The sequence below is a fragment of the Mycteria americana genome, chromosome 1, assembly GCF_035582795.1.
Source record: "Mycteria americana isolate JAX WOST 10 ecotype Jacksonville Zoo and Gardens chromosome 1, USCA_MyAme_1.0, whole genome shotgun sequence".
Taxonomy (NCBI): Eukaryota; Metazoa; Chordata; class Aves; order Ciconiiformes; family Ciconiidae; genus Mycteria; species Mycteria americana.
Window position 1 is genome coordinate 34,063,041 of NC_134365.1, and position 11,470 is coordinate 34,074,510.

General features: G+C 36.4%; 1 protein-coding gene across 8 annotated transcripts in view; it reads left to right on the top strand.

The window, feature by feature from the left end:
* IRAK4 (interleukin 1 receptor associated kinase 4) overlaps nucleotides 1-11,470 on the top strand; it is a 33,379-nt gene that overhangs the window by 3,746 nt on the left and 18,163 nt on the right. For 6 of the 8 annotated variants that reach the window (XM_075494369.1, XM_075494359.1, XM_075494379.1 and 3 more), the window contains 7 exons: nucleotides 263-327; nucleotides 638-752; nucleotides 2,855-2,964; nucleotides 5,539-5,722; nucleotides 6,584-6,646; nucleotides 8,433-8,591; nucleotides 8,690-10,077. In XM_075494369.1, coding sequence (XP_075350484.1) covers nucleotides 263-327; nucleotides 638-752; nucleotides 2,855-2,964; nucleotides 5,539-5,722; nucleotides 6,584-6,646; nucleotides 8,433-8,591; nucleotides 8,690-8,722 — 729 coding nt within the window. In that variant the 3' untranslated portion in view covers nucleotides 8,723-10,077. Of the gene's footprint in view, nucleotides 1-262; nucleotides 328-637; nucleotides 753-2,854; nucleotides 2,965-5,538; nucleotides 5,723-6,583; nucleotides 6,647-8,432; nucleotides 8,592-8,689; nucleotides 10,078-11,470 lie in introns of those variants that run through there. The other 2 variants (XM_075494415.1, XM_075494407.1) reach the window with 2 other exon arrangements.

An 11,470-nucleotide genomic window follows, 5' to 3' on the forward strand; every position in this document is an offset into this window, starting at 1 on the left:
TAACTGCAGTGAAATAAAATGGATAAGTCGGTGACTGTGCTGAAACTGGATCCATTTGTCCAGTAATATTGTGTTCCAAGGAATTAAAAATCACATTCTGATACTTTATTTTTGAATGGAGTAAAAAAAATATTGTAAACAGTTAAGTAGTTGTTACATGTAACTAATCTAAAGAAAGGCTTACAATTCCAATTTTTTTTAATGAACAACAGTGCATTTTAATATGGCCAGAGATATTAACGTCAAATACTTCCTTTTGTAGATGGTTGATGTTAGTGTTCAGGACTTGAAACAGCAATTTGATCAAGAAATAAAAATGATGGCAAAGTGAGTACAGTGTTCTACAATGTTGTTATAGCCTTTTATGGGAATCTAACTTGGCAGATAACACGTTAGCTAGTGTGATCCCTTATTTTTGTCTTTGTAGCATAACTTAACAATTTCTGTGTTGAGTGAGAATGTTTCATATACAACATGACTGTATTTTTTTCGTTTTAAAGCACCACTGCAGAAACCTGGCTATGTGCAGTAGGGCTAAAACAAGTAATTGGGCATCAAGTTCCCTCTGCCTTGTATTTTCCTCAAATGTTGGGTGTCTTTCAGAGCATATATGAATAGATTTTTTTTTTTGCTATAGGTGTCAGCATGACAATCTAGTAGAATTACTTGGTTTCTCAAGTGATGGTGCTCAGCCATGTCTGGTGTATGAATACATGCCCAACGGTTCATTGCTTGACAGACTTGCTTGTCTGGTAAGTAAAATATTTTCCAGCTTCCAGTTGTCTTACTTTGCTGAAGTATATATATAGCTATGAAATATCTTTGAAACAGTAGTGAACGGTAATGGCCAAATGATGTTTTACTACTTACTTCTGTGGTCTAGAAGACTAATATGGTAACAAGTATTCTTCCAATAATGTTTTATACAAATGTTTTAAACACATTAAAGTCAAAGCAGGCTGACAATACAATGTCATGTGCCACCCGAAGTGACACAGGAGCTTGGACTTGCTATGCCTGCGTGGAGCGGAGCAGAGGGTGCTGCAGTATTGTTCCTGGCTCTGACATTGGCATGTTCTCTGCTAGTTCTTGAGATTCTGCATTGTGAAATTGCCCTTTGTTCATTGCCCTTGTGATAGTGGTTGTAACACAATGTTCACAGTCTGCGTATCTCTTTCTGAAGCGCCTAAATAAATGGAAAATACTTTTTTTTTAATTAGTATATTAGTATTTTGTGTAAATGCAATGCTTTCTTCTGATTTAATCAAATGATGTATCTTCTAGCCTTGGCCTTTAATAAATAATAAGTTGCTTTGTTTTTGATGAGGCAACTCTGTGTATGAAGGACAAACAGTTGCTTGATAGAGTGATACCAACAGTAAGCCAGACTTAACCTAGTAGATGAGTGTCCATGTTAGTTTGTTGAAAGAGTTCAAAAATCTGCTTTGTACTAAGCAAATGCAGCTTCTGAGGTTGTAATCTGGTGAAGACTTTAAACTGGTGCTACTTCAACCCCCCATGCCCCCAGACCTAAAAAAAGTAGTTTTGCTTTTTTCTGCACTGATCTTCCTGTTGTACTGGCTCAAGCATTTAGTAGTTGGAGAAAGAGCTGGGTTAGGGAACTGATCAGACTGAAAAAATACTTGGTGAAAAAAATCTTTAATGTTCCCCTGGAGACGTTTCCTCTGTAAGGCTGCACAAATACTTGTGCCCCAACAGGAAAGAAGTGGTGTTAGGATGAGAGTGAGTAGAAGTGGTTGAGGAAAGGACTGGATATATTTGGTAGCACTGCTGTCTCAGGTTGGTTTGGTTGACTTGCTTGCACACACTTACACATTTGCAATTTTTTTTTTTTTTTTTAAACTGAATCAATGCAGAAGAGACACTAAATTTTACTTAAGGCAGTGCAAGTTTATCTGTAGAAATGAGCAGTGCTTGACAAGGATGTATATGAAAAAGTTCATCCATGTAACTTTGGCCATTATCATCAAGTGAGCTTAAAAGAATGGTGGTAATTGAAAGCTAAAGTAGAAATAACTGAGGCCTTTGCAAGGAAGAGACAAACTTATGATATAATCATAAATAATCTAAATCAGAATCTATAAATCAGAAGGAATCTTCTTCTGGTAAAGTTGAATAGGTGAGGAATGTGCATACTGAATGTGTGTTCTTGCTAATAACTTCATTTTGTGACATCACTGGATGTGTTTAAGGCACAGACTCTTGCTTATGTCATCATCTGCTTGCCTGGGCTTTGAGGAGCAGGCGAGGGAGGTGGTAGAATGATGAGATACTCTAATCCTCTTCCCTTGGCCACTGACAAGATTAAGAAGTGGTTTTGAAATGTAGGTGTCCTCACTTCTAAGGTCTAGTTAGTAACACAAGTCAAGCTGAACTCTTGAGAAGTGGTAAATCCAAAAATACTGGAAGATTGACTTCTCATTGTTAGTAAAAACTGTTGATTGCTTTGAATGATTTGCTTTGGGTTAAAAGGCTCTGGTATCAGTGCCGGTACAAAGTGCAAGATGCAGTAGATACAGGGTGTTCTTCGCAGTGCAGCTGGCCTTGTAGGGTCAGAGTCAAATATTATCAAAAACATTTTTTGCAATGGGTGAATTAATCTAAGGCAAAATACAGGGGAAGGAACTGAATGTGACAAATGCATGTATTTCTGCCCAAGTAAATTAAGAAATGTATGCTCCTAGTCTTTTTAATGATTTACTTGAAAACCACAAAACATAGCAAGAAGTCGTGTTTGGATTGTGGGGGGCTTGTATGTTTTGTTTTGTTTTATGTGAGCGTATATATATTAGATTTTCACCTTTCTATTTGCCTTCCTCCCTTCTTATTCAAGGATGACACTCCACCAATTTCTTGGAATACAAGATGTAAAATTGTTCTCGGTACAGCAAATGGCATCAACTTTTTGCATGAAAATAATCATATTCACAGAGATATTAAAAGGTAAAAGCTGCCAGCTGCATTTTCCCTTTTTCTTTTTTTTTTTTTCCTTCGTCCCCCTGTTAAAGTCATTTTAGAGGGAACAAACTGCAAGAAGCATTGCTTCAGTCAAGGGCACAATCTTTTCTGCAAGTGACATCCATCACCATAATCTTGTCTGTGCCACAAGGACATGACCAGTACAGACTTCTAAAGATAATTATGAGGCTATTGTAATCTGTTACCATCAAATAGTTATTTGAGTGCTGAGAGGACACCCAGAAGTTCTGTTCTTTCACAACTGCTGCTAATGAAAAAGCTGCTTTAGAGAACGTAATGACTTTTAAATGGGGAAATTTTCAGATGAAAACCCACCTTTTTTTATTTTTTTTCTTTTTCCTAGTACATTTCTTTAGAGTGTCTCCTTTGATTTACTGCTATTTATTATGGAGACAGTAAAATTACTTTAGTCAGGTTTATGAAGTTCAGGGTTCTTCAAGGATAATGTCTGTTCACTTGTTTGTTATACCAGAAATTTTTCCAGGGATATCAGAGCTCAGAAAAGGTGGGGGTTTTGTGGTAGAGTTTGGGGTTTTCTTTTTCTGTTTGGTGTGTCCGTCCGTTCCGTGTCGTCCGTCCGTCCCCGTCCCCCCCCCCCCCCCCCGCCCCTTCCTTGCTACAGTTTGTTGTGTTGGTTTTTTTTTTTAAATACCAAAGCAGTCCAAATCTTTGAAGAAAAGCCCTAGATGCCTTACTCCTTCTGTGGGTTAAGAAAGAGCAACTGACTGATTGAGCGTCATGGATGAAGGTTTCAATAGCTCTCTGGCTTCTGGCAACTCTGCTAAATGTAGGCCACTTTGGTTTTGTGACCTTCCAGCTTGTGAAGAACAAGTTTTTGCTTCAACTGCCTCATAAAATGTGCTTGCTGCTTTGACAATTTCTGTTTCTTTCTTCCCTGCTTAAGCCTCTGGACAGTGTAATGACTGGAAGGGATGCATTTTTTACCTTATGCTACTCTACCCTTCTAAGTGCTGTGAGTTGATCATATTACAGGATTGGGTTTTGTTTTGTTTTTTCTTTTGTTTGGATTCCATTTTGCAACCTCTTGCACTTGCAGTGTGAATAGTTCAATAAATTTGGTTGGTGTTATTAATAGTGCTGCCACTCCCAGGTAAAACTTAGATGAAGAGACATCTAGTAAGGTTTACTTCAGTCTTCATTTTGCTATGATGTGTGGAGACAATTCATAACCACACAGGCACTAGAACAGCTTCTCTGTAGGCTAGAGGGAACATGACTGAATCTCAGAGTTGTCCATAGATTTTTGGCTCGGTTATGCCCAGGAAATAGTTCAGTTATCTCTTGAAGCTTGACAGTTGCAGTATAACTTGCTTCTGTTGTGTCCTTTGTGGTGTATCAAAAAAGTGACCACTCTTTGGGCTTGACTCAAGTTGATAAGAAGCTCAGATTTATGAAGTTGTGATCCTGTTCTTCCTTCTTTTAGAAGCTGAGCTTTAAATATGAAACCAGGTGGTTGATGGCGCCTTGACCAGTGTTCGGCCTTTTGCAGTTGTCTTATATTTAACGCTATTTACAGCAGTTCTAATACCAAGTGATCTGTTGTAACTTACAGCTGTGTTTAATTCTGTTGAGAAGGTTTGGTGAACAAGAAGGGGAAGTTAGAAATAAAAGTTTCTAGTAAGTTTTACATGTTGTATCTGGCTATGTGGTTTTCTTACGGTTCCATTAAGGGGGTCAGAAAATGAGGAGGATTACAGAAATGTTAAATCAAGTATTTAAAAATGGGTCCAAGTGTTACAAGTTTAAAAACTTATGCTGTAATTCATCCAACTGAGTTGAGTATTTTATGAAAACTTGAAGGTCTTTTAGATCAGCTTTGTTCTTCAGGGATTTTTTAGGGGAAGTAAAAGCTGGAGATTGAGTGGAAACACAGCACATACATTATTCCAGCATTAGTAAGTTTCCTGTTTCCCTTCCAGGAGAAGAATAAGAGTATTAGTATTCATTTGGCATGTGAATTTGTAATGGTTGACATAGTATTAGATAATAAATATAAAAACCTGCTTCTGTGAGTTCTGAGTAGACATTTAGACAGTTAAGAATTGTACTGTGATCCAGTACCAGTTGATCAGAGCTAAGTATTCTTTATTATCCTTCTTAAAGAAAGAGTATTCAGATCCAAAACATGGGTGTAACATAATTGGTCTCTTATAAGAAATGTTTGTATTTGTAGGATTTGGGGGTAGGGGGAGTGTTTGTTTTTTTCCTTGGTTTTTTTGCCTTTTTTTTTTTTTTAATGCATGCATGCATGTGCAAGAAAAAACATGGATGGATCCTGGCAGCCAGTTCTTGATTTGTTTAGAGTGATTGATTTTGAAATCGAGCAATTTCCAACAAGATTAACTCTTACATTTTTTGTTATATGAATAACGAATGAATAGATTTCAAGAAACAGCCAAAATAGTAGTTTTCATTTGGTTATTAAAGAGTTATTAGTCTGTTATAAAACCTAATTACTGTACTGGTTTGGAAATTTATCTTTTTTTTTTTTCTTTCCCCCTCCCCCCTCTCCCCCAGTGCAAATATCTTATTAACTGATACATATGTGCCCAAAATTTCTGACTTTGGACTTGCAAGAGCATCTGTAACATTCACACAAACAATCATGACTGAAAGAATTGTTGGAACAGCAGCCTATATGGCGCCTGAAGCTCTGCGAGGAGAGATAACACCTAAATCTGATATCTTCAGTTTTGGAGTAGTAAGTAGAATGTGGGAAGCAGTATATTACTTTTTTTGTAAATGATAAAAGCATACAAAATAAAAAATATCTGAAATTAAATAATCCACTCTTCATCTAGCATTTCTCCTTTTCCCAATAGATGTGCTCTTAAGATAGTTTCTAAACTTTGATTGGTTTAAAATCATTTGAATGTGTTGATTAAAACATTGAATTTGCTAATGATTACAATAATTATGTTAAAATGTAAATTTGCATGTGAAAGACCGGAGTAAAATCACATTCCAAGTCCTAGCTAAATGTAGTTTGAAGTAATGTGGAACATTGTTTCTTCTTGCATAGTGTTGCACAAAAACGTAACTCAGGCTGGAAACAAAAATTGAAGAAAATGTTCCAAAATTAAGTGTGTTTTACTATTTTTAAGTACCAAAAGTATGCTGTCCATGTGGGATTTGCCTTAAAGCTGAGTACAAAAAAAGATATGAGCTAATATTTGGGAGAGTAATGAATGCATTCTGAATAGATCCAAGACCCTAATTGCTATTGACCACTTCTTTCATGGCATTTAGTTTCATGGGGAGGTAGGCCAGATACCGTTTCTGAACACTTTGGAAATCCTTCCATCTTGCTTTGAAGCAACACAATGTAGGGTGAGAAAACCTTGCATTGAAATTCATAAACCACACTGCTAATAACAGTTACTGAAAATAAAGGTAGAAACAACAGCAACAACAATCAATTGTAGAGAGCACTATCTTTGGACAAATACAGATCCTGTGAGCATTTGTTTGAAAGATTGGGGCTCATGCTCCTTTTTGCAAATGGTATATATACTAAGGATTATGCTATGCTTCATTTTCTGTTCTCATTTTTTTCTCCTAGGTCTTACTAGAAATAATAACGGGTCTTCCTCCAGTAGATGAAAACCGGGAGCCACAGTTACTGGTATGTTTCTTTTGCTTTCTCCTCCCCTCCCCCTGCTCCAGGATCCCTTTATATGAAATCATAGTCAGTTAACAGGTTTTGAGACAATCAAGTTAGTCATCAAAATACGTAGTTATGAATACAGCTCTTGTGTCAATGTTTGTCTTAGAGGTGAGGCTGAAACTTTTATCTCTTGGCTGGTAGAAGATTGTTCAGTCCCCAAGGTCATCTCCTTCTGATCTGGTACTATACTTCTCTTTGGTTTGGTACTGCTTCTTGTCATACCATTATGCTTTATCAGCATACTCCTGCCACACCCAGATACCCTGATAGTTCCTCATTCACCAGAACATTTCAAACTATTCATCTCAGTTGTTTCTTTATGGTTTATACTTGTTACCATTCCTGTATCAATTTTCATCCTCTTCACCTTTACTAATAATTTGCAAATACCTTGTGTTTTTAACCTTGGGGAAGTTTGGATTGTAAGGGCTTTTTTGCAGGGTGAGGGGTGGGTTGACTTTTGTTTTCTTTTTTACTATTCAATGACTAATTCAGTCTACTAATTAGGAAACTAATGTCTCGGAGTTCACTCTCTTGAATTAAAAACCTTACAAGGCTGTTCTTAATTTAGGCTTTCATTTAGCTTAAAATTAAATTCTGTACTACTTAATCCAAGGTTTTCCTAGAATATTTTTTACATAAAGACTTACTTATTTACTAAGTATGAAATAGCATTGAGGTTTGGATTGGTTTTGTTCCATACTGTTTGATAGCAGATCACTTTATCACTTTCTTCACAGCTTTAGTAATACCTGTGTACTATTAACAGAATTCTTTTCCTCTAAGCTGTATCTTCTGGAGTGGTATAATACTTATCCTGTTGAGCTCTGTAAAGACCTTGGAGAACTTGGTCCCTGTCAAATTGAATCTTGAGGTTTTGGGGGTTTTTTGAAGCAGGTGTTTTTGGAGATAGGATCTAAAAAGGAATATAAAGCGTGATTTGACTGGTACAGTTTATCTTTGAAATGTACTTTTGGGAGCATAGAGAACAGTCAGTGCAAGATAATGTGGCATCCTTAGCTTTGAAAATTTTGGGGTAGTTGAATGTTAGTCAGCAATTTCAGACTGACCCATAGAGGAAGGCAGAAGACCTGCCTCTACTTACATTTCTTACTTCACTTACCTTGCTGTCTTGTCTGAGGTATTCCTCAAACAGCATTTGTGATTACAGATAACACATTTCAAGTGTGTTGGAGCTGGAGAGCTTTGGACTAAAACAGTCAGATATAAAAATTTATTTCGGACTAGAAGTTTCCTGTAGAATAGATATGGCAGCCACTGAGACTGGTGACAGAAGGCATTAGTTTACATAAAGAGGCTTTATAAAGTTGACAAAAAAAGAAATTATTGACACTTAAGCTTGTATATTTGTGGGTTATTAAGTAAACATAAATACTTTATGTTGATGATGCTTCTTCTCTTAAAAAAGAGACAATACTAAGAAACTGAGCCTTGAACCGGGAGAAAGTTAAAGCTTTATGATGCATCTGAAAGAAAATCGCTTTACAATTTTGTTAACTCAATTAGAAATAACTTATAATAAAAATTTATAGTCCATTTATAGTCATAGGCGGTTTCTGCAGATATTGATGAATAATTATGCTGCTGAACCATTGTCATCATGCTTTGTCTAGAAAAGTGGTTGAGAAAAGAAATGAACACTCAAAAGCAAGTTTTCAAAGTGCTAGTGTGGAATGCATAATGTTCAGATGTTATCTACTCATTGGTTCAAACTCTCTTGTAGTTAAGTATCAAAGATGAAATCGAGGATGAGGAAGCAACTATTGAGGATTATGTTGATGAAAAGATGAGTGACTGGGATGCACCTTCGGTTCATAAAATGTATTCAGTTGCTGGCCAGTGTCTGAATGAGAAAAAAAACAGAAGGCCAGACATTAAGATGGTATGTAGTCTTTCAGATAAAAGGCTTATTTTGAGTGTGTGTGCGTGCGCATGTGTGGTTACAGTATCAGTTATTTATATTTGTCTGTTCTTTTGCAGGTCCAACAGCATCTACAAGAGATAAAAACTTGATACATGTTTCTTCTGATACACAAATGTTTTTCAAATGGAGTAAACACCAGTAGCAAATATTTTATTAGTATTTAGTGCGACATTAGCAGCTTTTCTGCTATCCAGAACTTTCTGGTCTGCATATAAGGTGTGTCATTGGCCTGTCACCACTGTGCTATTTTTGTTAACTGAGCAGCCTTTTCACATACCTTTAGCCATTGGGCTGTCATTAGAAAAGTTTTTTGTATTAACGAATTGCAGTGCTGGTGCATCTTCTCCACAGCTTTAAAAATGCATTTCCATATTAGAATCTATTTGATTCTTTTGATTTCCAAGTATCAAGTATGTCTGCTGCAAAGGTGTGTGACAGTAACAGAGTAGAATGTTTTTCCTGCAAATTGCTTTTATGGTCAGGTGTACTAGACCTTTTTCTATTGAAGGCAACATTTAATAGATACAAATGGCACTTATGTTGTCTTCTAGGGAAAAGACAATACTAGTACCCATTTAAAACAAACTTTATTTAGCATTTTAACTTGAGAGTTTGTATTCGTGTGAATGGACTGGTAGTGTTTGTGGATGGGACTATTTTTCAAAAAGTCTTCTCAGGATTAGTTTTTGTCAAATGCATGCTGCAGACATATTCTAGGTTATTTTTTGGTTTCAAGGATTCATAAGCAAAATAATTATCTTGCAGTGCAAATGCAAAAATACATATGGCTTTCTTCCAGTGAACTCTGTATGATGACAAACCATTTAATTTTCGTTTATAGGAAAACTCTTAGCTAGTTTGAATATTTTACATTTTAGGAGAAGATTCCATATGGATTATAAATACAGATGGTATATTTTGTTAAAGGGGCCAGAATAATAATTCTAAGACCAATTCTGCATTTTTCTTAGTCAAATAATGAAGGTCTAATTTTTTAAATATATGTATGTATATTAATAAATAAATATTAAAATACACCTTTAAAAAAGCAACATGGAAAGCTTTCTGAAGTAGGTACATTGACAGATCAAAGCAGACTAAAAATTGAATGAAAGTGACTAGTAAGATTCCAGATACTTTGGACTAAGTAGGTATGAAAATACTGCCATTGTAAATTAAAGAGGTTATTTTCATATAAACCTTTTTTTGCACCTCATGAAGTTTGTCCTGACAGCTTAGGGGTAGGAAAATAGTGTGGCTTACTGCTGAATTTGAAATTCCATGATTATCAAAGCAAAAGGAAACACTGAGAAATGATCTGACTGCATTCACAGATACATATATCTTCGTAGAAAGCATGTGATTTCTAACACTTGTATTTATATCATTAGATCCCTGGTTATTAACTCATTCTATATTGCCTTTTAAAACTGATAGTTTAATTTAGAAAAAGGTATCTACCTAAACAGCTTCTAGTTTTATTGCGCATAAATTGTAAAAAGCTGTTAACATAAATAAAAACTCTGCATTATCATTGCAGATGATTATTTCTGCTATTAAAACTTTGAGCCTTGGAAACAATTGTCATTTTACGTTGCTTGCATTTCTGATAACAACATTATGCTAGCCTTACTGCATGGAATAAAGCTGCACAGCTCTGAACCTGCGCTTGTGGAGAAAAAAGCTGCTATACAGCTAAACCAGAATAAAATCTGCTTAAGCCATTCTTCAGTTTTAAACATCTCTTGCAGCTGTTACATGAAGGTTCCTTATTAGATCACCTCTGCTTTTTACTATTCCCTGGAGCTAGAATACATCCGTAGCATTGTCCTGAAGTACATTTGCTGTAGTAATTCCCCAGTCAGCGCTGTTCACCTCTGGTGCGGTAGAACAATTTTGTTTACGCACCAGCCATGATGTTCTAAGGATTAGGAGAATCTCAGCTATCAGCATGTGAGTTCCTGTTCTTCTGTCATAGTAGACCATGACTATTTGCAGTGCTGCTGTCAGCACCTAAGTTTTGGCAGTAGTTTTCCCTCACTCACTGAAAATGAAGCATGTTAGCTACCATTTCATAAAAGAAAAAAAAAATTGAACTAATTTAATATTATCCTAGTGAGGAATGAAAATGTGAGGTGTTAGGTAATTATGTAAAGCTAGCTAGCTAACTTATGTGGGAAGTTTTTATTTTATTTTAAATACACAGGGTGCAAGGAGAAGGAACTTCCCTTTCCCTCCCCCGATTTTTTTCAAGGTCTTCATACAGTGAAGTCAGCACCTATAGACACTGACAGGGGATAAGAGTAGCTGACTTCTGTCTCATTTAGTCCCTGCAAAAACATTAAACTATCCTAGGATCCATACTTCTTTGTATTAATTACTATAGTAAAGCTTTCCAGGACACAAATCAGTAACTTGAGTCATTCAAGTTCTTTGTGAGTAAAGGGATGATCAAGTCCCACAGAACTGGAGGTGAGAGAAAATTTGGTGCAGCTCCTGGTGGGTGGACAGGAGATGTTATTGGGATAGAGATAGGGCTAATATGGCTGGCCTACATCCTGTCTCGGTGGGGAAGGTGCCACAGAGGGCATGGGAGGACCACCACCCTCAGTGAAAGAGCCAACCTTTTGCATGTTACGGATCTAGAGAACTGTAACGTAAAGCAATTTAGTCACCCCCAGAAGGAAGTATGAACAAAAAAGAGCAAGAGTGATTTATTGCAATGCCAACTAAGACTCTAGAAAGAAGCAGCAGGATAAAAGCAAATGCTGATGAGCCACAGAAAATTGCTGTTAAGGAAACCTCTTATGAAGGGTGAGAACTGTCGTTCTCCCCTT